Source organism: Dipodomys merriami, unplaced genomic scaffold (genome assembly GCF_024711535.1).
Source record: "Dipodomys merriami isolate MVZ:Mamm:240054 unplaced genomic scaffold, mDipMer1.0.p SCAF_69, whole genome shotgun sequence".
NCBI lineage: Eukaryota > Metazoa > Chordata > Mammalia > Rodentia > Heteromyidae > Dipodomys > Dipodomys merriami.
In genome coordinates, this window is record NW_027206279.1 from 5,755,282 (window position 1) to 5,781,924 (window position 26,643).

General features: G+C 42.8%; 2 protein-coding genes across 13 annotated transcripts in view; both read left to right on the forward strand.

Annotated features, from left to right (window-relative positions):
• The window catches only part of Ganc (glucosidase alpha, neutral C), a 48,979-nt gene extending 27,188 nt beyond the window's left edge, over nt 1-21,791 (forward strand). For 6 of the 8 annotated variants that reach the window (XM_070005878.1, XM_070005877.1, XM_070005879.1 and 3 more), the window contains exons 16-26: nt 229-372; nt 1,585-1,681; nt 4,534-4,635; nt 6,138-6,381; nt 7,612-7,676; nt 9,990-10,066; nt 11,917-11,991; nt 12,590-12,703; nt 13,204-13,316; nt 14,587-14,690; nt 15,263-17,496. In XM_070005878.1, coding sequence (XP_069861979.1) covers nt 229-372; nt 1,585-1,681; nt 4,534-4,635; nt 6,138-6,381; nt 7,612-7,676; nt 9,990-10,066; nt 11,917-11,991; nt 12,590-12,703; nt 13,204-13,316; nt 14,587-14,690; nt 15,263-15,372 — 1,245 coding nt within the window. In that variant the 3' untranslated portion in view covers nt 15,373-17,496. Of the gene's footprint in view, nt 1-228; nt 373-1,584; nt 1,682-4,533; nt 4,636-6,137; nt 6,382-7,611; nt 7,677-9,989; nt 10,067-11,916; nt 11,992-12,589; nt 12,704-13,203; nt 13,317-14,586; nt 14,691-15,262; nt 17,497-21,710 lie in introns of those variants that run through there. The other 2 variants (XM_070005883.1, XM_070005884.1) reach the window with 2 other exon arrangements.
• Capn3 (calpain 3) overlaps nt 21,746-26,643 on the forward strand; it is a 33,956-nt gene continuing 29,058 nt past the window's right edge. For 3 of the 5 annotated variants that reach the window (XM_070005888.1, XM_070005891.1, XM_070005896.1), the window contains exon 1: nt 23,509-23,817. In XM_070005888.1, coding sequence (XP_069861989.1) covers nt 23,509-23,817 — 309 coding nt within the window. Of the gene's footprint in view, nt 21,834-23,267; nt 23,350-23,456; nt 23,818-26,643 lie in introns of those variants that run through there. The other 2 variants (XM_070005886.1, XM_070005885.1) reach the window with 2 other exon arrangements.

The window sequence follows — 26,643 nt, forward strand, 5'->3', positions numbered from 1 at the left end:
CAGATTGAACTTGATGGCAATATATTTTTCACAGACAGTCTTTCATTCATCAATCAGTACTTATTGGAAACTTTCTGTAGGATTTACCAGTGAACAAAACAGATAAAATTCCTTGCCCAATAAGAAGAATAAATAAGAAAACTAAATGGTTAGGAAAGAAGAATGGGGACTGCCACCCTATTAATATCATCTCTGTGGGAGTATTTTCCTAAACAATTTACTTCCTAGGAATCTACGGATATCCTCTTCATTTGGAATGACATGAATGAGCCCTCAGTCTTTAAAGGGCCAGAGCTAACTATGCAAAAGAATGCCATTCATCATGGTGGCTGGGAGCATAGAGAACTGCACAACATCTATGGTTTTTATCAGGTGAGCCATCCAGAAAGAAGCCAACTAGACTTGGGTGCCCCACCTTCAGGCAGAAAGTCACAGCTTTTTAGGCCGGGCGCTGGTGGCTCACGCCTGTAATCCTAGCTACTCAGGAGGCTGAGATCTGAGGATCGCGGTTCAAAGCCAGCCCGGGCAGGAGAGACTGTGAGACTCCTATCTCCAATAAACCACCAGAAAACCGGAAGTGGCGCTGTAGCTCAAGTGGTAGAGCGCTCGCCTTGAGCTGAAGAGCTGAGGGACAGCGCCCAGGCCCAGAGTTCAAGTCCCACTACCGACCAAAAAAAAAAAAAAAAAAAAAAAAAAAAAGAAAGTCACAGCTTTTTAATAGCTATGCTATACTGCTCATGTCTCTGAGTATCTTTTCTCTTTTTTGGTTTTTGAGGGTTGTTTTGTTTTATTTTGGGCTACTAGGGTTTGGACTCAGAGCCTAGCAATTGCTAGGCAGGTGTTCTACCACTTAAGTCACGCCAACCTTATGCTCCTGCTCCTGGCTTTCTTCTTCGTGTCTTTTCTGACAAATGCACCTTCCGTTAAAACCAATACAAGACTCTCTTACTTTCCTTTCCCTTTCCTTCTATGAACTTGATGAATTTTTTGAATGTGACTATATGCCTATGGTTCTCTTACCAATTGGTATTTTCCAGTGGGAACTGCTGGCTAATAGAGCACTTTTCAGGTAGTGTTTATTTTTCTAACATCCTGTTGCTATTTTCTAACAATCTATTGCAAATTGCCTTAAGGTGTTTTTTGGGTTTTTTTTTTTTTTTTTTGGTCAGTCGTGGGGCTTGAACTCTGGGCTTGAGCACTGTCCCTGCATTCTTCAGCTCAAGGCGAGCGCTCTACCACTTGAGCCACAGCGCCACTTCCGGTTTTCTAGTGGTTTATTGAAGATAAGAGTCTCACGGACTTTCCTGCCCAGGCTAGCTTTGAACCAAGATCCTCAGATCTCAGCCTCCTGAGTAGCTAGGATTACAGGTATGAGCCACCAGTGCCCAGCTCGTTACTATCGTTTAATAGGGCTATTTAGAGTAGTTTTATTTTGTCCTCAAAATAATTTAATGGAACTAATATTTTCTGTTTCACCTTTCTACCTACTGTTTACTTTTTTCAAGTTAGAGAGCGTGCTGAGCATGTCAGCATAGAGCCATAATTGTATCATATCTGTAAAATTTTCCCCTATTGACTTTACAGCAAATGGCTACAGCAGAGGGACTAACACAGAGATCTAAAGGGAAGGAGAGACCCTTCGTTCTTTCACGTTCTTTCTTTGCTGGATCACAAAAGTATGGTAAGGAAATGTCAGAGAACCTTGAAATCGTGCTAAGTGATAAAGCCAGACACCAAAAGCCACATATAATATTAGTTGATTCTTTTTATAATGAATGTCAAGAATAGAGAAATTAGGAGCTGGGAAGACGGCTCAGTGGTAGAGCACTTGCCTTGCATGCCTGAGGCCCGGGGTTTGATTCCTCAGCACCACATAAGAAAAAAGCCGGAAGTGGAGCTCTGGCTCAAATGGTAGAGCACTAGCCTTGAGCTGAAGAGCTGAGGAACAGCGCCCAGGCCCACAGTTCAGGCCCCACGACCGGACCCAGAAAAAAAAAAAAAAAAAAGAATAGAGAAATTCTTAGAGACAGGAAGTAGGTTGTTGGCTGCCAAGAGATGGGGACTAGGGAATTGTTCTCCATTAGTTACCATTACTAATAGTACACATTTCCTTTAGGAGTGATAAGAATCTATTTGAATTAGTGGTGATGATGGCACAATATGGAAAGTATTTTAAGACTTACTGAATTGTATGTTTTAAAAAGATAAATTTATGGTATTTTAATTTTTTTAGGGGGTGGTAGTGGTACTGGGGATTGTACTCAGGACCTTAAATTACTAGACAAGCACTGTACTGCCTGAACTATGCCCCTAGTCCTGACTCCATTTTTTTTTTTTCGGTTGTGGGGCTTGAACTCTGAGCTTGAGCACTGTCCCTGCACTTTTCAGCTCAAGGTGAGTGCTCTACCACGTGAACCACAGTGCCACTTCTGGTTTTCTAGTGGTTTATTGGCATTAAGAATCTCAGAGCCTTTCCTGCCTGGGCTGGCTTTGAACTGTAATTCCCAGATCTCAGCCTCCTGAGTAGCCAGGAACCACCAGTGCCCAGCTCTGACTCCAATTTTAAAAAGGAAAAAAATAACTTTGTGCAATTTAAACAAACAAACAGTAGGATAAGAAATAGCTAGTTTAATCAGACTGAAAAACTCTGTCTTAATCAGGTACCGGTGGCTCACGCCTGTAATCCTAGCTACTCAGTAGGCCAAGATCTGAGGGTCGCTGTTTGACGCCAGCCCAGGCAGAAAAGTGTATGACTCTTATCTTCGATAAACTACTCAAAAAAAGCCAGAAGTAGCGCTGTGGCTCAAGTGGTAGAGCAGTAGCCTTGAGCAAAAAGCTCAGGGACAGCACCCAGGATGGGCAAACAAGAACAACAAACAAAAACAATCACCTGTCTTTTTAAAAAAAAAAATTTCTGATATATCTGCCACTGTGTTCCTTTTAATAGCCATTGCTCAGAACTTCAATTGTACAGAGTAATATGCCCCGAAATGTGCATTTTGTCCTCAAAGGCAGAGGAAACCAGTTTTAATTGCATTCAATACTTGTTTCTCACTGAAGAAGTGGTCACTTAGATATTGGGAGGGAGACTTCACAGCAGTTAGTTTGCTGACATGGTCATCTCTGATTCTGTCTCTTTGATTTATCAAAATGAGGGAAATATACCTCTAACATTCTCCACAACCACCTGTTCCATTTTGCAAGGTGGCTTAAAATAGACCTAGCTGTTGCTTGTAGTCAGGGTCATCTATAACTGGATCCAGTATACAAGTGCATGCAGATCCAGTTCAATTTAACCACTGTGGCAGGGAGGCTATTTTAAGTCCTCTGTCCTTGTCAGTTACTGAGAGCTTTAATCTTAGTTTGAAAAACCCAGCCCTATCATATACCATAGACATAGGACCTCCCACTCCACTCCTAAAAACTTGCCCTATGATATTTAGCCAAATGACACATACTATCATCCCAGACAAAAATTCATATGGAGATACGCACTATGGGATTAGAATTAGTAAGAGAGAAATATCTAAATATGTAATATAAAGGAATAGTTGTAAAAGTATGGAATATCTGTTTGATAGACTATTATGAGACTTGTTCTTGTTCTGAAGCCCAGCTGGCTTTAAACTTGTGATCCTTCTGCTTCAGCTTCCAAGTGCTGGGATTATAGGCATTCCACTACCATGGCTGATATATGCTATTTTAAATGGTAACTTTAATTGCATGAGAGAAATGTTTGTAGCTGGGAGAGGGTATACTTGTCTGTAATTCTAGCACCCAAGGAGGCTGAAGCAGGAGATTCCAGAGTTACAGGCCAGCCTAGGCTGCATAGCAGACCTTGTCTAAAAAACAAAAATACACAGATAAATTAATGCAAAAAAAAAAAATGTTGGGACTGGGAATGTGGCTTAGTGGTAGAGTGCTTAACTAGCATGTGTGATGCCGTAGTTCAATTCAAGCCAGAAATGGTGCTGTGGCTCAAGTGGCAGAGTGCTAACCTTGAGCAAAAGAAGCTCAGGAACAGTGCCCAGGCCCTGAGTTCAGGCCCCAGGACTGACAAAAAATAAAATAAATAAAGCCGGGCACAGGTGGCTCTTGCCTATAATCCTAGCCACTCAGGAGGCTGAGATCTGAGGATTGTGGTTCAAAGCCAGCCAGGGCAGGAAAGTGTGTAAGACTCTTATCTCCAATAAACCACCAGAAAACCAGAAGTGACATTTTGGCTCAAGTGGTAGAGCACTAGCCTTGAGCTGAAGAGCTGAGGGACAGAACCCAGGCCCAGAGTTCAAGCCCCACAACTGACAAAATAAAAATAAAAATAAATAAATGTGATTCAGAATATTTTCATTGAATGCCTGTTCTGTGGGTTTAAACCATATTTCATCATTAGGAAATTGACCTCATTGTAAAACTTCAGAGTGTTTATTTTAAGATATGGAATCTTCTCCTTTTTATTTATTTTTTCACAAATAATCTAAATGTTAAATTGAGTGTGTCGGCAAATTGTTAATACTTTGTTACCAATGACCAAAGGTGCAGTGTGGACGGGTGACAACACGGCAGAATGGAGTTACCTGAAAATTTCCCTCCCGATGTTACTGACTCTCAGCATTACTGGGATCTCTTTCTGTGGAGGTGAGATGAGTCCTGGCCTGTGCCTTGACATGAGTGAATGAAAAGTGAAGATCACAAATCCCTTTTCAGTAGCTGTCATAGTCAACCTGATAGATGTGGAAAGAGAAAATGGGAGAAAGGGAAGGTGAACAGATCAGAAAGTGAAAGGGGTGCTGCAGAATTGCTTGTGTCCTGACTGAGCTGAGGACATGAAGAAAACCAGGTTATCAGAAAAGAAGCCAGGATGCCGGCTTCCTTTGTTATCTCAGTACTTCCTCTTGGACCTGCTTGAAAACTGAGTCTTCTTGAAAGTGGGAAGGAAGAGTTGAGAGAACTACAGAGAATTTAATGAAGCATCCTGGGGTTAGGAGCATAGCTCAGAGCACTGGCCTGGCTTGTATGCAGCCCTGGGTTCAACCCTCAGCACCAAAGGAAGGGGAGTGCTCAGCTTTCCAGAAATCCTTTCTGCTGAGCAGATTTAAAATTCTCTGATTTTAAATAAATACAAACACACACATACACATAGGTACACACACACTTTTATTGTTTTTTGTTTTTTTTGGGGGGGGTCCAGTCGTGGGGCCTAAACTCTGGGCCTGGGCGCTGTCCCTCAGCTCTTCAGCTCAAGGCTAGCGCTCTACCACTTGAGCCACAGCGCCACTTCTGGCTTTTTTTCTTTTTGCTTATGTGGTGCTGAGGAATCGAACCCAGGGCCTCATGCATGCAAGGCAAGCACTCTACCACTGAGCTACCTTCCCAGCCCCACACACACTTTTAAAAGGTATGCTCTGGGGAAAGATAAGTAAGAAAGATAAGAAAGTAAGTATCTGATGGCTCAACTTCTCAGCATCCTGAGCTTTTGATGCATAAGAGATACCAACATGGAAAGTGCTCAGTATGGTTGCAGCTGCAGCTGTTCTTCATTTTTTTGTAGGAATAGAAACAGATTAATGTCACTGCTATTAACATATGCTTTTGATGGCATTGGTCCACATACAACACAAAAAAATATATACCCTGCTCAGGGAGTCAGCATGAAATTCTACCTAACCCACTAACTCTGATTTGCTTCTCTTTCTTTCTTTCTTTCTTTCTTAATTTTCCCTCAGTACACACACACACACACACACACACACATACACACACACACACACACACACACACACACACATACACACACACACACACACACACACACACACACTCACTCACTCACTCACTCACTCAGGCAAACATGTTGTAGTTTATAGATAAAGTGAGCTCAGGAACATAGAGGAGTGCTGATCTTGCAATAAAACTTCTGATCTTTTCACAAGAAAAGAATGTCCAAAGAGCATTCTGTCCAGTCCCCAGACAGGCTGAGCTTTGTAGTACATGTTCCCTAGTTGAGGCCACAGTTGTGTCCTGTCATTCCAGGTATGCATATGGTCCCATTCTTCTCTGTCTGCAGTGCATCATTTTACCTATGGGCATCATTTATTTAAAGCTTAGTTGCCTCGCTCTACCTTCCTTTGTCTAACCAGCTGATGTAGGTGGCTTCATTGGGAATCCAGAGGCAGAGTTGCTTGTGCGTTGGTACCAGGCAGGAGCCTACCAGCCTTTCTTCCGTGGTCATGCTACAATGAATACCAAGCGAAGAGAACCCTGGCTATTTGGGGAGGAACACACCCGGTTCATCCGAGAAGCCATCAGAGAGCGCTACACCCTCCTGCCCTATTTATATTCTTTGTTCTATCATGCACATGTGGCTTCCAAACCTGTCATGAGGTAAGACATATTCTCTAAGCAGGGACCCCAACAACCAATACATAACAGATCCTCTCAGTGACAGGGACCAGAGATGTCACACAGTGATCTTAGGAGAAAAGATGAAGAGCATGTTTTCCATCAAATTTCAGTCAGCTTACTGAACACCAGCTGTGCACATGGTGCCAGCTATTGAAGACACAGAAGATAAAAACCAGATCCCTATGACTGATTAAACTATTGAGATTTGCCAAGAGATAGAAATAGAGGTGTTGCAATGACTAAGGAAGTTTACATTTTTAACTGTATTTTTTTTTTTTTTTTGTCTTTTCTTTTTTGGTACTGGGGACCGAACCCAGGACGTTGCATTTGCTAGGCAAGCGCTTTGCCACTGAGCTACATCCCAGCCCGGAAGTTTACATTTTTAAATAAACTCTTAAAAAACATCATCTCATGAAGTATAACTTACCTGCTGTTTTAGGCATTTATCTTACCTTAGGGCTGAACTGTTCCACATTTGAAGTGGAAATTTTTTTCTAATGTGTATATTGTAATTTAGGCATTCTGCCACTCAAGCTATGCTTCCAGTCCACAAATCCTAATTCTGTTTGGAAAGTAAAGTATTTAGAAAAGAAACTTGCTGTGTTAGAGAACAGTGCCACTTCCAGCTATTTTTTTTTCTGCTTATGTGGTGCTGAGGAATCGAACCCAGGGCCTCAAGCACTCTAACACTGAGCCACCTTCTCAGCCCATCTAGCCTCAAGACTCTTATCTCCAGTCAGCCACCAAAAAGCTAGAAATGGAGGTATGACATAAGTAATAGAGCACTAGATTTGAGCACAAAAAGCTCAGGGACAAGCCAGGTGCTGGTGGCTCATGCCTGTAATCCTAGCTGTTCAGGAGGCTGAGATCTGAGGATCGAGGTTCAAAGCCAGCCCGGGCAGGAAAGACTGTGAGACTCCTATTTCCAATAAACCACCAGAAAACTGGAAGTGGCACTGTAGCTCAAGTGGTAGAGCACTCGCCTTGAGCTGAAGAGCTGAGGGACAGCACCCAGGGCCAGAGTTCAAGCCCCACAACCGACCAAAAAAAAAAAAAAAAGCTCAGGGACAGTGCCACATTCTGAGTTCAGGCCCCAGGATTGGAACAAAATAAATAAATAAAAAGGAAAAATCTAATAAAAACATTTAACAAAATGCTAGTAAAGCATACAAAGTTAAAAATGTGATTTCTTTTTCCCTCTTTTCTCAGGCCTCTGTGGGTAGAGTTCCCTGATGAATTAGAGGCTTTTGGTGTAGAAGATGAATACCTGCTGGGTGAGCATTTATAGATTAATTATAGTTGTGATAAATACTACAATTATGATTATATTCTTATTGCATTTTTTAGTGTGAATGTACTTGTAAAAACCCTAAACTCAAGAAAGACACATTATAAAAACAAAAGAGCCGGGTGTTGGTGTTTCACGCCTATAATCCTAGCTACTCAAGAGGCTGAGATCTGAGAATCATGGTTCAAAGCCAGCCAGGGCACAAAAGTCCCTGAGACTTTTATCTCCAGTAAACCACTAGAAAATCGGAAGTGGTGCTGTGGCTCAAGCGGTAGACCACTCGTGAGCTGAAGAGCGCAGAGACAGTGCCCAAGCCCAGAGTTCAAGCCCCATGACTGACAAAAACAAAAACAAAAGAGCCAGTGGCTCATTCCTGTAATCCTAGCTATTCAGGAGACTGAGATCTGAGGATTACAGTTTGAAGCCAGCCTGTCAGGAAAGTCCATGAGATTCCAGTTAACCACCAAAAGGCCAGAAGTGAAGTTGTAGCTCAAGTGGCAGAGTGCTAGCTCTGAGCAAAAGAAGCTCAGGGACAGTGCCCATGTCCTGTGTTCAAGTCCTAGGATTGGAAGAAAGAGAGAGAGAGAGAGAGAGAGAGAGGGAGGGAGGGAGGGAGGGTGGGAAAAGAAAAGAAAGAAAAAGGAAGAAAGAAAGAAAAAGAAAGAAAGAAAGAAAGTTCCAAGGCTTTAAATTCAAGCACTAGTACCTGTACAAAAAAAAAAAGAAAAAAAAGTAGATCTGTTATAATAAAGAGCTTTTCATATATTTCATATGTAATTGTTAGCTTTTTTTTTTCCAGAGCAGAGGATCAAACTCAAGGCCTTGCACTTGCCAAGCTAACTCCCCAAACACCCTCCTCCCAGTTTTGTTTTGTTTGTTTGTTTGTTTGTTTCTGCTTATGTGGGGCTGAGGAATCAAACTCAGGGCCTCATCATGCAAGGCAAGCACTCTACCACTGAGCCACCTTCTCAGCCCCGCCCCCCAGTTTGTTTTTGAGATAAGATCTCACTGTTGCCAAGGCTAGTCTCAAACTCATGATCCTCTTTTTTTTAATTGAATAAAATAATGAATTCATAAATGAATCTATTTTATTTTATTAATCTGTATTTTTTTTGTCTTTTCTTTTTTGTACTGGGGATTGAACCCAGGACATTGCACTTGCTAGGCAAGAGCTTTGCCACTGAGCTACATCCCAGCCCAATGGATGCATTTTATACATGTGTGGTGCCAGGATCAAAGCAAAATTAGTTGTCTGGACTACCCTTACTAAAACTGCCCAAGCCAAAGGATTGAGCAGCCACACTGACCACACTTGTGGATTACAGCTACGGGCACCTTCTCCAACATTACCCACTGCAAATGATGAAGTTCTTGGAGTAGTACCATAATGCTTTGAAGTTATTGGCACACTAGAGTTATGTACCAAACAAGACTGTAATAGACTGTGTCATGGTTCCTTCCTATAGCTCAACTCGTCATCAGTCACCTCTGAACCTATGCCCTCTTTCTAACCACATCTCTCACCTGTCTTATGAGTCTGGTTTTGCCTTGCAGAACTTTGCAATTTAATGGTCTTTTTTTTTTTTTTGTCAGTTGTGGGGCCTGAACCTGTCCCTCAGCTCTTTAGCTCAATAGCACTCTACCACTCAAGCCACAGCGCCACTTCTGGCTTTTTCTGCTTATGTGGTGCTGAGGAATGGAACCCAGGGCCTCATGTATGCAAGGCAAGCGCTCTACTACTGAGCCACCTTCCCAGCCCCAATTTAATGGTCTTTAAAATGTAATGGTCTTTAAAACCACAGTAGTGTTTCCTTTCTGTGTCGGAGCTTGCAAAGACTTGAGTGACGCCTCTGAAGGGCTCTTGAGTTCTTGGATGGGAGTTTTGCTCTCTGAAGGGTATGATAAAATGTTGAACTCTCCCCAACTTTTTTTTTTTTTTTAACCAGGGATGTTTGTTGAAATAAAACATTGTCTGACAAAAAAAAAAAAAAAAAACCCACAGTAGTGTTTAATTAAAGAGAAAGGATGTTTTCAACTTCTTTTTTTTTTTTTTTTGGGTCCAGTCTTGGGCCTGAACTCTGGGCCTGGGCACTTTCCCCTCAGCTCTTCACCTCAAGGCTAGTGCCCTACCACTTGAGCCACAGCGCCACTTCCGGCTTTTTTTTTTCCTGCATATGTGGTGCTGAGGAATCGAACCCAGGGCCTCATGCATGCAAGGCAAGCGCTCTACCACTGAGCCACCTTCCCAGCCCCTTCAACTTCTTATAATGATACTAAATTTTATTTCTTCTTTTTTTAGGAAGTGCTTTATTAGTACATCCAGTCACAGAAGCAAAAACTACAATGATTGATATATTTCTTCCAGGACCTAATGAGGTAAAAGTAATAATAAAATCTACATATCTCTCACCCCTTCATTTATTTTAGAATCTAAAAAATTTCTTCATCATGCCCTTGTGAATAGACACCAAATGACTATAGCAACTGACGATTTTTGTAAAAATGACTGTAGCAACGGATGGTTTTTGTAATTTACAACCACTCTCCTCCGAGGCTGAAAAATTCAAAGGTAGAAAATGCTTTTTACCTTCACACTTGGATTTGTGCTAGTGAGCCCTTATCAACACACAGGGTTTGGTTGGAAGGACTCACCAGCATAGTGTGAGGTATCAAACATCAGGGGACCTAGAGATAGAGACTGCTGTTTGATCCTGCCCTCCTGGAATCCTGAGCTCTGCTACCAAAAACTTGCAGTGTACACTCCATGGCTGCCAGAAAGTATGGAGCTACAAAAGAGAAAATTTGTTTTCATGCTGCTTCTTATCCTGTCCTAATGATCTACTCCATAAAATCACTTTTTGAGACTTTTTTACTTTAGCAACTTGATAGGGATTCCACATAAGAACTAGAACTTTATCTCTAGCATAAGGTTCATCCTATAAAAAAGTGATAACTGCATTAGTAACCCAACTTTTCATTTGGTTTCCTCCCAGATCTAGCTTTCTTTTTCTTTTTTCTTTTTTTTTTTGGTCGGTCATGGGGCTTAAACTCTGGGCCTGAGCGCTGTCCCTCAGCTCTTCAGCTCAAGGCAAGCGCTCTACCACTTGAGCTATAGCGCCACTTCCGGTTTTTCTGGAAGTTTATTGGAGATCGGAGTCTCACGGTCTTTCCTGCAGAGGCTGGCTTTGAACCGTGATCCTCAGATCTCAGCCTCCTGAGTATGTGGGATTACAGGCGTGAGCCACTGGTGCCCAGCTTATCCTAGCTTTTTCTATTGAAATGACGTCTCATGAACTTTTTTTTAGTTAAATAAGTTTTTTATTGTGAAAATACTGTACAGAGGGGTTACAGTTACATGAGCAAGGTCATGAGTATATTTCTTATCCAGCATTGTTGCCTTCATGAACTTTTTGTTGGTTGACTTGGAAATGTGATCTTCCTGATTTCAGCCTACTACATACCTTTGAATGACAGCCATACAAGTCTGCACCTAGCTATGGTTGAAATAGGATCTTGAGAACTTCTTTGCCTGGGCTGGCCTCAAATCATGACCCACCTGATCTTTCAATTAGCCACTAGGGCCTTAGAATCTTTTTTTTTGGTCCTGGGCTTGAACTCTGGGCCTGGGTGCTGGTCCCTCAGCTCTTCAGCTCAAGGCTAGTGCTCTACCACTTGTACCACAGCGCCACTTCTGACTTTTTCTGCTTATGTAGCCCAGACCCAGGGTTCAGGTCTGACAAAAAAAAGTCTCTCAGACTTTCTTGCCCAGGCTGGCTTTGAGCTGTGACCCTCAGATCTCAGCCTCCTGAGTAGCTAAGATTACAGGCATAGAGTACCAGTGCCCAGCTTAGAATCCTCTTAAAAGCACATCTTTCCTAACTTCTATCCAACATTATTTTTATTTTTATTTTTATTTTTTTTTTGGTGCCAGTCCTGGGGCTTGAACTTGGGGCTTGGGCACTATTCCTGAGGTTCTTTTTGCTCAAGACTAGCACTCAAGTCACAAAGCTTTTTCTGTTTATGTGGTACTGAGGAATTGAACCCAGGGCTTCATGCAAGTACTCTACCCACTAAGTCACATTCCCAGCCCCAACATTATTTTTAAATTTCACTTACTTTAGCTTTCTGGATGTTTGAAATGCAGATGAGTAAATATTTTGCTGACAAGTGAAATTGTGAATAGACGTGCTCATGTTCTCTTTTTCACGGGGATTGGTTACTTTTAGATCTGGTATGATTCTAAGACATTTGTTCATTGGAAAGGAGGACACACTGTGAAGATTCCAGTAGCCTTGGATACTGTAAGTTATTTTCAGAGTATTATTTCTACCCATTACATCGTATTAGTTTGCTCAGACTGCCGATGAGGGAATACTGGGGAGGGAGATAGTTATCCTTTACTTCTTGGTTGTTGAAGGGTAGGCCCTGTCCCTCACAGTTAAAAAACAAAAACATGGCTTGGTGCCAGTGGTTCATGCCTGTAATCCTAGCTACTCAGGAGGCTGAGATCTGAGGATCACGGTTCAAAGCCAGCCTGGACAGGAAAGTCCGTGAAACTCTTATCTCCAATAAACCACTCGAAAACTGGAAGTGGCTCTGTAGCTCAAGCGGTAGAGCACTCGCCTTGAGCTGAAGAGCACAGAGACAATGCCCAAGCCTAGAGTTCAAGCTCCACGACCAACCAGAAAGAAAAAAAAACAAACATTTTTTTTAGTGGAACCCTTTTCCTCTTTTCCTTTTAATTCCAGGGCCCCCATGTTTGCTATTGTATGCTCACACATTTATTTTGCCCTTGAGTCTCTTCTTGTAAGGTGTGTGATCTCATAGGAGGGGATATTTTTAAGTACTTTGAAATTACCTTATACAAATACATCTTCTCTGAGAGCGCTGCTGTTACAGATACCAGTGTTTCAACGAGGTGGAAGCGTGGTGCCAATAAAGACAATGGTAGGAAAGTCCACAGGTTGGATGGCTAATTCCCCATACGGACTCCGGGTTGCTCTAAGCACTAAGGTATCTAGACAATCAGCTTCCCTTTCTGTGACTACTCTTTTTCTTTGCAGTAGTAGCCTTTCAAAAGTATGAAGCCATGTAAAAGTAATGAGCCCCATCTGTGAAATACTGCTTCTGATGTTTATCTACAAATCAAGACTTTGAGTTGTTTTAGATATAGTAAGAGTTAGCCCAGCCTGGCCACAAACTCAGGATTTTCCTGCCTCAGTCTTCTCAATGAGGACTAGATTATAGGCTTGTGTCCTAATAGTCACTTCTGGATTATTATCTATCTGGATTATTGTTCTTAAGGGAATCCTGAAATCCAGCTGGGATGGCAGGACCTTTCTTGGGTTAAGTGGTAGACTTCTAGCCTTGAGCAAAAAAGCTCAGGGACAGTGTCCGGGCCCTGAGTTCAAGCCCCAGTACCAACATGAAAAAAAGTTTGGGTTTTTTAGGGGCTGGCATTCTTTTCCTATAAAGATAATACATGGGCAGATTCCCTGTTGTTCTCTCTCCAGGGTTCTGCGATGGGAGAGTTATATCTTGATGATGGCCATTCATTCCAGTACCTCCAACAGAAGCAATTCTTGCACAGGAAGTTTTCATTCTGTTCCAGTGTTTTGACCAACAGGTAATAGCAGCTAAAGAAGCTGTTTATTTTCTTAAATAAATTGTACTACCCTTTTGTCACTTTTTTTTTTTTCCATCATGGGGCTTGAACCCTGGGCCTGGGCACTGTCCTGAGCTCTTCAGGCAAGCGCTCGACCACATGAGCCACAGCAGCACTTCTGGTTTTCTGGTGGTTTATTGGAGATAAATCTCACAGGCTTTCCTGCCCGGGCTGGCTTTGAACTGCAATCCTCAGATCTCAGCCTCCTGAGTAGCTAGGATTACAGGTGTGAGCCATTGGCGCCTGGGTTCCTCTTGTCATCTTTAAATAAATGGATAGCTGGAGTTCAACATTCCTATTTAGATAAATAAATAGGTAGTGAAAGCCATTTGTATACTATTTTTGAATCATGTCCATGAATGTTCCTTTTTTATTGTTCCATCTTCTTTCTCCCACCTATTGAAACCATAAAAAGGATTCAATATGAGTATTCATTGATACTAGTCATCCTTCCATTTACCAATTCATTAAATACTTGGTTTCTTAATGTTAACTACAATATCCAAGTCACACTTGTGACCTTTTTTTTTTTTTTTTTTTTTTTTGTCGGTCGTGGGGCTTGAACTCTGGGCTTGGGTGCTGTCCCTGCGCTCTTCAGCTCAAAATGAATGTTCTACCACTTGAGCCACAGCGCTACTTCTGGATTTCTAGTGGTTTATTGGAGATAAGAGTCTCATGGAAGCCGGGCGCTGGTGGCTCACGCCTGTAATCCTAGCTACTCAGGAGGCTGAGATCTGAGGATCGCGGTTCAAAGCCAGCCCGGGCAGGAGAGACCGTGAGACTCCTATCTCCAATAAACCACCAGAAAACCGGAAGTGGCGCTGTAGCTCAAGTGGTAGAGCGCTAGCCTTGAGCTGAAGAGCTGAGGGACAGCGCCCAGGCTCAGAGTTCAAGCCCCACGACCGACAAAAAAAAAAAAAAAAAAGAGTCTCATGGACTTTCCTGCCTGGGCTGGCTTTGAACCATGATCCTCAGATCTCAGCCTCCTGAGTAGTAAAGATTACAGGTGTGAGCCACCAGCGCCCGACTACTTGTGACCTTTTTGTCCTTTAGTTACTTCACTTCGAATGACTTGTTAAAGAGGAATTGGTTTGACCACTGGTTAGGGAGTCATTGGTACAGAAAGTCATCTTTGTCATCTCTTCATTTTAGTAAATTTGACAGATATGTGTACCTTAACTCCGTGCATATAGATGGGAGAGGAACTCAATACCATTTATATCTGTTCTAGGTGTGCTGATGAAAAGGGTCATTACCCCAGCAAGTTTGTGGTCGAGCAGATCCTGGTCTTAGGCTTCAGGAAGAAACCATCTTCCGTGATCACCCATTCATCTGGTAAGGAAACTGGTTCATTCTTACCTCAGTTATTGTTTGGTAAATATAGTAATATCTGTGGGGAAGGAAGTGATTTGTCCTAAAACTGACATGATATGCTTAGCCCAAGAGGACTGACTGCACTTTCTGATAGAGGTAAAGTACTCTAGTCTCAAGAGGGAAGCCACCCTCCATCTCTTCATGAACTTGTCTTCTTGCTCTGGTTAATATTTTTCTAATAGAAATTATTTGAGCTAGAAATAATATATATTGTGGATGCCTCTTCATTTTTTTAACTGTGAATATCTGAAGTCCTGGAAAATACTACTCATGTTGAGGGATTTTATGAAAGTACACGATGAGAATCATATCTTTCCTCTTCTAACTGGGTTCCTTGGGCAAACCACTTTGTTCCTTACAGTTTCTTTTCAACCAGTGTTATGTTCCTAGTTTTAATCTGTGAATAGAAGGATGACTAAAATGGATTCTCCTAGTAAAATTTTGTAATACACTCAGAATCATATCTGATTTGAAAAGACTCCCCCTACTAGATATCCCTCACACTTTCCCTCTTTTATTGTCTTGCTGTTTAGATGGTAAGGATCAGCCTGTGGCTTTTACATATTGTGCCAGAACATGTACCCTGAGCCTGGAGAAGCTTTCCCTGAACATTGATGCTGACTGGGAGGTTCACGTCAAATGACAAAAAAGTGCCCCGGTGATGCACACAGGAAGCTCCCTGCACCTGTCCACCTTTCTTTTGGCCTTTTTTTTTTTTTTTTTTTTTGAGATTTATGTTGCAATCTAGTTGGCTTTCTTGGCTGAAATAATCTTTCACTAGTTTTTAACATACTAATGAACAATAGGTTTTATATTTCAACCAGGCCCAATTTTTGGCACAGAGAAAAAAGAGGCAGGAAGATTATGGCTTTGAAGCCAGCATTGTTTACATAGTGAAAAACTGTCTCAAAAAATGAAAGGAAGGAAGGAAGAAAAGAGGAAAGAATGGAGGAGAGAAGGAAAGGAAGGAAGGAAAAAGAAGGAAAGAAAGAAATAAGGAAAGAAAGAAAGAAAGAGAGGAAGGAAGGAGGGAAGGAAGGAAGAAAGGAAGGAAGGAAGGAGGGAAGGAAGGGGCGAAGGGGCCTATAATCACATGCCTGTAACCCCAGTAACTTGGGAATTGGGAATAGGATGGTTTTGGTCCAAGGCTAACCCAGGCAAAAGCACAAGACCCTCTCTGAAAAATTTAAAAAAGCAAAAGGCCTAAGGCATGGCTCGAGTGATAAAATACTTGCCTAGTAAGCACAAGGCCCTAAGTTTACTTCCTAGTACCACCAAGGAAAAAAAAGATGTTAGCTTTTGAAGATACATTAATAATACTCTGTACAGTAACACTTGCTTGTAGCCCAACAAGGCCTGAGACATTGACGATGTTTTCTATTGTCTCTTGCTGTGGTCCTGAGGTAAGTTCCGCAGTCAGTGAGTGGCCTTTCCTGGAGCAGGACTGGACACAGCTACCGATGGGCCTGTGTATTGGGACTCGCTGAGGTCACATAGTAACGTCACTGTGGCTGCAGCAGGGTTATTAAGGCCAGTTGTGGTGGACAGCAGTAACTACCCCCGAAGCTGTCTCACACCTCCCCTCCATGCACTGCACTGATTGCAGTACTGGCAAGTTATCCTCCCCAGGAGGTTGGGTCAGCTTAGAGCACAGAGGATTCTTTTCCTTCTTACTTTGCTCAGGCTCAAAAGTTCTAAATTAATCTTCTTAAAAGTCACATTTCTTTGCTTCATTATTTTTATTGAATGCTATCTACTAACCAAGAATATTTGTCAAACGAGTATCCTATAATTAATAATGGTCAAGTAAATATCCACATCCTCACCACTGAACTTCACAAGTAGAGCACAGAGCTGAAGCCTAGGATAAAGCAAGTAAGAAGCACCTACTTTGGCAAACCAACAATTATGATAATATTTTAATGTACTATTTTTAAAAATCGAGATTAATGCTATCAAAAAATGTTCTATGTGTCAGTATAACAGCTGGAACTCAGAACTCTTTCTTCCTCTTTCTTCTTCACAATTGGTATTCTACCACTTGAACCATACCTCCAGTGTGACATTTTGCTGGTTAATTGGAGATAGAGTCTTGCAGACTCTTCTACCTGGAAGTCTTCAAACCATAATCTTCTAGGTGTCAGCCTCCTGACTAGCTAGGATTATAGGTGTGAGCCACTGGCACCAGGGAAAACATCAAAATTTTAAACCGGGCTCAGCACTACTAAGTTTTCCTTTTAGCAGGGATAGCGCATTATAACAGCAGTTGCATCGTGAGACCCCAGTAACTCCCCACTGCCTGCTGCAGCAGCTGCTAGGGCAGCCTCAGTTCCTCAGCACTTTGCAACATGCACATCTGCTTATCAGTCTTCCTCCACTTGGTTATTTGCAATGATTATCTTTGTGCCTCCACTCCCTGTATCACAGTATTCTCTCCCCCCTCCTCCTGTTCACATCACCCTTCTAGGCCTAACGCAAGCCTATGCAGCTTTTCTAATGGCACTAGCACCCCAACTCCTTATTACCTACTAGCAATGATTTTGCCCTTCTCTGAAATGCTGCCCCACAGACTTGTGCCCTGCTTTGCATTCTCAGGGATTATGCCTTAATGTTTCAGGTGTGCCTATCTGTTCCTAAACTAGGTGGTATGTTCCTTAAAAGCATGTTGCATTTCTCTTACCTCCTTAGAACACCGTTAAACTTGGCTGTCAGTAACTGTTGACTGTGATTGGTTAACTGGCGGATTTAATTAAAAGTGAAAATCGAATGTATTTGTTTCTGGATTTTTTGGGGGAGCACGTGATTTTTTTCCAAATGAAGTGAACATTGTGTACTCCTTGTGGATACATTTCATTACCTCAGCTGAGATTTAGGCTTTACTTTGTATATGAATTCACAGACACACACACAGATCCTTCACTCCTGTTTCTGAGGAAGAAGAACAATCCCTAGCTAGCTGAAGTTTCAGTTCCAGCCAATTTGTCTAAGCAAAAGTTATAATAAAGCAAAGTCAAATTTGAAGAACATCATAAACTCTTTAAAACATGAAGTCCATGAAAAAGAGGTGGGAGGAACCCTTTCTGTTTGAAGGAGATAAAGGGATGTGATAACATATATGTGATCCTGGGTTGCATTCTGAATCCATAATTGATATTATTGGGACAGTTTGACAACATTTTGGGTGTGATCTTTTGACTGTATGGTAATTGTATGGTAATTTTTCTGGTTCAGAGGATTTGTGCTGTAATTAAATGTAAGAATTTCCTTGGCTTAGGAAGCACAGTAGAGTTAAGTCTATGGACAGGATCCCTTTACTTCTTCACATCCCTTTTAATTTCAGAATCATAATGATAGCAGAAACAGTCAAAGCTCCTACATCACTAAAGCCATATGGTATTTGTTTTGTGATTAAGCTGTATGGTTTTTAACTTGTAATTAGCCACCCTACCTAAAAGCCTTCTGGGTAGTGGGACTTATATGACAACGAAAACCCTTCCACTCTGCTTTTAAGACCTTCACCTAAGAAACCATCGAATGCCCAATACAGTTGCAGAGGCATTCTGAGGATGTAGAAAGCCATCAGTAGCAATGCTGCTGCCTTATTAACCCTGACAACGTAGGACACAGAGCCAGCACTCTAGGAGAAATGAAGGAGGCGCAGTCGTTGACATCTGATACCAGATCTGCTCATCTTGTGACCAGCTTGCTAAAGGCTGCAGCGTCACTGCAGAGCTCACCAGAATTAGGTGCATCTTGACAGTTTCCAGCAGGGAGGATGATAGATTCTTCTTCAGCCAGAACCAGGGAAAGAGAGAGAGCCCTGACTATATGTAAGGATCCAGAGATCTTATGCCTAGTTCACACTAACGAGTCTTAGTCAAAGGTTTACTACTTCACTGTAAACCAGGAGACCAGGTCCTAGTTTGGGTCCACTGTAAACAGGCTAAGTCATTGGGGCTAAGCTGTTTAACTTCCATGGGCTTTGGTATCCTCATTTGCTAAATAAAACATTATTTTATTCTGTGATTGAAATGTAAAATGATAGCAGGTACTTCATTTTCCTCAGTTGTAAAGTGGACTTACCAGACCTACAGAGTTGTTTTACAGATTAAAAGTATTCCACATGTATGGCAAGGGAAAACTGTTATTTTACCAGAGAAAATTGGTAGACACCATCTTAGCCAAGTGATCAACATTCACAGTCACCTGTAATAAATAAATATGATTTAAGGAGAGCATATTACCTCTATGATATTCTTTTTCAAAATATGTAACTTCAATCTGCTTATGTAAAAAATATCAGATAAAGCCAAATTTGGAGCATTTAGCCAAGTATCTAACCAGTATTCTTTGAAAATGTCAAGTCAGTGGGGCTGGGAAGGTGGCTCAGTGATAGAGTGCTTGACTTACATGCATGAGGCCCTGCTTTTGATTCTTCAGCACCACATAAGCAGAAAAGGCCGGAAGTGGCGCTGTGGCTCAAGTGGTAGAGCACTAGCCTTGAGCTGAAGAGCTGAGGGACAGCGCCCAGGCCCAGAGTTCAGGCCCCATAACTGGCAAAATAAATATGTCAAGCCAGGACAGACCCAGACTATATAAATTTATTGGAGGATGCTAAAGAGTTCTATCTTGGCAACTCTTAGATAACATTATTATTATTATTTATTTATTTTGCCAGTCCTGGGCTTAAACTCAGGGCCTAGTCCCTTAGCCTGCGCTTTTTTATCTCAAGGCTAGTGCTCTCACCACTGAGCCATAGCTCCATTTCTAGATTTTTGATGATCAATTGGAGTTGAGACTCTCACAGACTTTTTTGCCTGGACTGGTTTCAAATTGTAATCCTCAGATCTCAGCCTCCTGAGTAACTAGGATTACAGGCGTGAGACACCAGTGCCAGGCGTAACTTTTTATTTTTTATTTTTGTCAGTCAAAGGGGCTTGAACTCAGAGCCTGGGCGCTGTCCCTGAGCGTATTTGTGCTCTACCACTTGAGCCCCAGCATCACTTCCAGTTTTTGAGTGGTTATGGACATAAGAGTCTCATGGACTTTTCTGCCTGGGATGGCTTCAAACCATGATCCTCGGATCTCCACTTCCTGAGTAGCTATGATTACCGGCATGAGCCACCGGCACGTGGCTCTTGTAACATGATTTTTAAAGCACCCCATATGAAATGGCTAGCTCACAGTCAGCACTCAGTGAATAGTAGGTGTTGTAACTATAAGCAAATACCATTTCCAATAATGTTGTGTCAAAGAAAACATTTTGGATGAAAAAGACATGACAAGGAGCCATTAGCTAGCACTGCTTTCCACCCACAGATATTGCATGAAATGTGTCCTTTTTTTTTTTTTTACACTTGAAGAGATTTATGGGCATCAAAAAGTGTAACTGTTTACCCTTTGTTCATGGGCTCCGATTTGATTTCACCAGGATTGAATGAGTTTCCACAGTGTGCAGCTGAATAAACCTTGAATTTGGACCTGCACATCTGATGTTTTATTCATAACAATTAATAGGGAAAATGAAGATCATTTTGCCCTCTGTGTGTCTGATATCCCCACCCCTGTCACACACCTGTCTGTCTTACAAGTAGAGCTGACTCAGACAGCTGAGGAAAGAAAACTCAGCAGGGATATGGCCTGGGTAGAGCTCCTCTCCTAGGAGCAATTCAGCCGAGAAATGACTGCATTGATAAAGCCTGTACTTAAAGCTTAAGAAATTTCTCTTCACATAGAGAAATATATAACTCACCATTATTAAAGCTCTTCTAATTCCTCCTTCAGTCTGTGGGCAGGCAGGAAGAAGTGAAGACAATACAATGTGGGTTAATGCTGTGAATTTTAGTGTAGAGAACTGAGGCTGAGACCCAATATTTGGTGGTAGGGGTAGGAAACCCCTCCTTCACTCGCTTGGCCACTGATGAGATTGAGGGTAGGCATGGGTCTTATTAGACACTCTTTTAGTATAGACAATCAGGCAAGCTGCCTCTGATGGAGACCCTGTGCTTCATGAGTCAGGACAAATTACTGCCTTGTTCAGTAATGATTGTAGACTAGATGCTGCTTTCTATCAGTGAGCACTCTGGTTTTGCCGAGGTGTCTTCTGAAGGTCCATTTGTTAAAGGCTCGACCCCCAGGGTGGTTTTATCAAGAGGTGGTAGAACTTTTAGGAGGATGGACCTAAAGGGAGTTCCTTAGATCATTGTATAGGTCTCCTCCAAGAGAATTGTGTGGCCCTAGCCCCTTTCTCTTCCTCTTTTGCTTCCTAGCTATGAGGTGAACAGTTTGGCTCTGCCATGAGTTCCTTCCATGATATGCTGCCCTGACACAGGCCCAAAACAAAGTGGCCAATTCATCATGGACTAGAACTTCCACAACCATGAGCCAAAGTAAACCTTTCCAGCTAGGCATGGTGGTACGCACCTGTCATCCCATCACTCAAGAGGCTGTGGCAGGAAGGTTGCAAGTTTGAGACCAGCTTGGGTTACATAGTAAGTTTCAAGCTAGCTTGAGCTACATAGTAATAAGACCTTGTCTCAAATGATTGAGTGAATGAATAAATGAATGAGTAATATACCAACCTTCACATAAATTGATTGTCTCAGGTATTACATTGCAGTGATAAAAAGCTCACTTACTGAGTGAATGTATCACTCAATCTGACTTAAACCCAAAATAATATTATATTGAGGTTTTGAACAATATCATTTACTGAATATTTTAGATACTGATAATAACATAAATGCACTATCTAAATTGTTTAATCCTTGTACTAACTCAATAACAGAATGACTAGCATCACACTCAGTTTATAGTTGAGAAAATTGACAGAAAGAAAGGAAGCAGTAACTTGGCTAAAATCACATGGGCATAGCCAGTAAGTGGCCAATCTAGACACTGAACTTGGACAGTCTCTAGAGACTATTCTCCTCTATTCTGCCTCTCCAAAAATAGCAAAGATAATTGGACATTTTGTTGCAGGGACAGAAGGATAGGCTGATGGTCTACAAGCCCAGACATGGGATTACTCCAGCTGCACCCCCAGGAGTCATGAGTCTGGTAGTACTACGTATACCTTCTCTTGCAGCCTCTGAACTTGGATTGGTGAGTATGGTCATTTGGGAGGAGTCACAGCTCTAGCAGAATGTAGCTATCCCTTTACATCCCAGAGAGCAGCTCTTATGTATGTGTAAAAGGCAAGGTGACCAGGCATCAGTGGTTCATGTCTGTAATCCTAGCTACTCAGGATGCTGAGATCTGAGGATCACAGTTCAAAGCCAGCCTGGGCAGGAAAGTCCATGAGACTCTTATCTCCAATAAAACCCAGCGGAAAACTGGAAGTGGCACTGTGGATCAAGTGGTAGAGCACTAGCCTTGAGCTGAAGAGCTGAGGGATAGTGCCCAGGCCCAGGGTTTAAGCCCCACAACCAACAACAACAACAAAAAGACAAGGCAGGCAGGCATCTCACTTCCCCATAGCCACTTACACTCTCATCTGAGTCCTGAAGACAACTTCTTAGATATGACATCCCAGGTCTTAGCACCAACCTGGCTCAGTATCCATTTCCAATTTCTGTTCCAGATGGTAAATCGTCAGCACTCTACTAGGATGCTCTTTGTAGCATACTTTGATGCATGCTTGTAGCATGGTTCATCCTCATGTTTATTTTGAGGGTGGAAGGAACTGCAGGTAGCTAGGTCAAGTGGACAAGAAAAGAGGACTCAGCTGAGTGGCATTTTCCATCCAGACAGCTCCACTGAGCACCAATGCCAGAACATTCTAGAAGAGATTCTAAAGCTAGTCTTGAGTAAAGTTCTGCTATCCTAGAGGTTTAGAAAATAAAAGTCAGGGGCTGGGAAGGTGGCTGAGCGGTAGAGTGCTTGCCTTGCATGCATGAGTCCCTGGGTTCGATTCCTCAGCACCACATAAGCAGAAAAAAAAGCCGGAAGTGGTGCTATGGCTCAAGTGGTAGAGCACTAGCCTTGAGCTGAAGAGCTGAGGGACAGCGCCCAGGCCCAGAGTTCAGGCCCCACAACCGGACCCCCCCCCCAAAAAAAAAAAGAAAAAAAAAGAAAAGTCATTATGAAACTGTAACCCCTATGTGGATCATCATTATAATAATAAAAAAAAAGAAAAAAAATCATGTTCTCTAAAATGGACAGATTATTCCCTTAGAACTCAGTACCTTCCATTCCAGCTAGCTTTTTAAATACTGTTTTCTATTACTTTGGTAGCTAAGAGTGTGGTAGCCTTCATAACCACCTATTCAATATTGTGTCAGCAGCTCTTCACTGATGGTCAATGTTCACCTTACCCAGATGCTCTTACTCCCTGACAGCCGCTAGTCTTTAAGGCTTAATGGCAACACAGAAATGTCTAGCCACACACTCTCTTACTCTCTCTCATACTCACAATCTTTCTTCACATCTATTTTTAGTTTTCCTGGCTCAAGCTTCTTCAGGCCGCTGAAACACAAGCCTCATTTCTTTCGCTCCCGCTGGCATGAATGCTGCTGGTAGGAGGCCCCCGAGTGAAAAATTGCCTCAAAATCCTTTGGTGCTCCTTCCTTAGGAAAACCTATGGTTTTGGGATCACAGCTGTCTTGACGCTGTCTGCCAGGTAGCCTTCTGATGGGCCTTAAGCTTTGGAGTGGCCATGGACATGTTTTTTCTCAGATGACAGAATTACGCCAAGTTCCCCTCTGCAGCCGCTTCCTTTCCTTACAGGTAGCTGTACGGTATTTTTTTTAAAAACCTCTTCCTGCCAGAGTTGCCTGCCATGCCGACTGTCATTAGCCCATCCGTAGCCACCCGGACAAGGGCTGAGCCCAGGTCCCCAGGGCCAGTCCCCCATCCAGCCCAGGGCCAGACCACCGAGGCTGGGGGTGGACATCCAAGTGGCATCTATTCAGCCATCATCAGCCGCAACTTTCCTATTATCGGCGTGAAAGAGAAGACATTTGAACAGCTTCACAAGAAATGTCTAGAAAAGAAGGTTCTTTATCTGGATCCTGAGTTCCCACCAGATGAGACGTCTCTTTTTTATAGCCAGAAGTTCCCCATCCAGTTTGTGTGGAAGAGACCTCCGGTGAGTAGCTTACTGGTTACTGGTTGGGGTTTTGCCCTCTGAGAAGTCCTTCCACTCAGCACCTCCCCACAGACAGCTCAGCTGTGCACTTGGGCACTGGGGGAAGCTCCCTGGCAGCACCCTGCTGGGCTCTGCCCTCAAGTGTGAAGAATGGACAGGAGGGTCAGATCTTAGCCATCTCACCAAATAGGATAAGAGCAGGTCATTCTCATATTCTTTCTCTCCCTCCTTCTCTCTCTCCCTCTCCCCCCTTCTCTCTTTCTGTCCCCCCCTCCCTATTCCCCCCTCTTTGTAAAAGTGATTAGAACTCAGATTAATTCATCCTATAAAAATATATTCCCTGGCCTGGGAATGTGGTTTAGTAGTAGAGTGCTTGAGCATGCATGAAGCCCTGGGTTTGATTCCTCTGAGAGTACCACATACACAGAAAAAGCCAAAAGTGGCACTGTGGTTCAAATGGTAGAGTGCTAGCAATGAGCAACAAAAAAGAAAAAAAGAAAAGCTCAATGCCCAGGCCCTGAGTTCAAGCCCTGAGACTAGCAAAGAAAAAAAAAGAAGTGTGTGTGTGTGTGTGTGTGTGTGTGTGTGTGTGTGTGTGTGTGTGTGTGTGTGTGTGTGTGTGTGTGTGTGTGTGTGTGTGTGTGTGTGTGTGTGTGTGTGTGTGTGTGTGTGTGTGTGTGTGTGTGTGTTCATCTCTAGAACTGATTCTGTACAGTCCAGATCTACTCTCTGTTTATATATCCTGCATCTTTGTAAGATTTCTTCTCTTTCTTGGGCTAAAATGATTATGCTCTTCTTCAGTTTGCTAGTGGCCATAGATTTCTGAAACACAGAAGCCATAGAAAGATAGCGGCAGGCAGAGAATACTTTTTAGTATAAAATACTAGGGTGGGGCCATCCTATTTGTTTTTGTCTGCATTTGCTTACTAGTATGCACTGATGAGTGCATGACAGAGCCTGGATAAAACCTGGGAAAAGTTTGTAAGACTCCACTCTTCTAACTTTTTCTAACATGCTGGTTCATACCTGTCATCCCAGCTATTGCAGAAAATATAAATATGAGGATCAAGATCTAGGCTGGTTCAAGCAAAAAGCAAGACCCTATCTCAAAAATAATCAGAGCAAAAGGAACTGGAAGCATGGCCCTTGCTGTAGAACACCAGCTAGCAAGCACATAGCCCTGATTACAAACGCCAGTGCTGCCGAAAAGAAAAATATTTATTGAGCATCTCCTAATTTCAGTCACTGTGTAAGTAGCTGAGAAATAGGCAGTGAATAAAAACAAACACAAATTTCTGCTCTCTTAGAGCCTATCGTCCTTAGGGAAAGGTGGGCATTGTATAAGAGTGAGAGAGGAGGGCTGAGAAGGTGGCTCAGTGGTAGAGTGCTTGCCTTGCATGCTTGAGGCCCTGGGTTCGATTCCTCAGCACCACATAAGCAAAAAGAAAAAAGCTGGAAGTGGCGCTCTGGCTCAAGTGGTAGAGTGCTAGCCTTGAGCTGAAGAGCTGAGGGACAGCGCCCAGGCCCAAAGTTCAGGTCCCACAACCGGACTCCCCCCCCCCCCAAAAAAAAAAAAGAGTGACAGAGGAGTCTTACAGGTGAATGGGATCCAATATCAAGGACATACTCAAGTGTGCAGAGAGAAACCCTTCCTGATGAAATAATGTTAGGCTGAAAGCCAGTATTGGCATTAGCCATGTTTTTCTTTATTAAGCTGAGCTGGAACGCTCGACAGCCACATGTGTGCCACAAGGGCTGCATTTCTCTTCTGATGGTCCTTTGGTAAGCCTATGATGGTCATGAAGGCCCTCACTTTAGAAGAGAACACTGCAGTGGGCTGGAGGCATACCTCAGTGAGAGAGGGCTTGCCTAGCATATATGAAGCCCTGGGTTCCATTTTCAGTTCTGCAATCAGTTAACCAATTGAAGAACACTCAAATCACTTAATTTCCCACTCAGCTGATATCCTACTGCCAGAGATCTTAGACAGCCACATCCCTGTTGAAATGTCTTCTCTGATGCAGCACCTCTGTCCCCACACTGCCTTCAGTATCTGTATCTCTTTCCTGAGATTCAGGCCCCTCTGCCATTGCCCCCGCACACCTGGCCAGCCTTTTTGTTCCACTGGGTAAGTGCTCTATTACTTGACCTACACTTTCAGCCCTCTATGTACTTTTTAGTATCATTATTTAAATATTTAAAACTTGATTTATGAACTAGACAAAAATAATTGCTCTCTCTCTCCTTCTCCCTCTCTCTCCCTCTTTCTCCCTCTCTCCTCCTCTCTTCCCCTCTTTTCCCCTCTCTCTCTCTTTTGTCAGTTGTGGGGCTTGAACTCTGGGCCCGGGTGCTGTCCCTGAGCTCTTCAGCTCAAGACTAGTGCTCTATCACTTGAGCCACAATAGCACTTCTGGTTTTCTGGTGGTTAATTGGAGATAAGAGTCTCATGGACTTTCCTTGCCTGGGCTGGCTTTGAACTACAATCCTTAGATCTCAGCCTCCTGAATAGCTAGGATTATAGGTGTCAGTGCCCAGCTAAAATAATTTATTTCTTGAAAGAACTAGCCTTAAACATTACTTTCACGGGGCTGGGAAGGTGGCTCAGTAGTAGAGCGCTTGCCTCGCATGCACAAGACCCTGGGTTCGATTCCTCAGCACCACATAAGCAGAAAAAGCCAGAAGTAGCGCTGTGGCTCAAGTGTAGTAGAGCACTAGCCTTGAGCTGAAGAGCTGAGGGACAGCGCCCAGGCCCACAGTTCAGGCCCACGACTGACAAAAAAAAAAAAAAAAAATTACTTTCATCCACGACTGTACCCTGTAATGTTA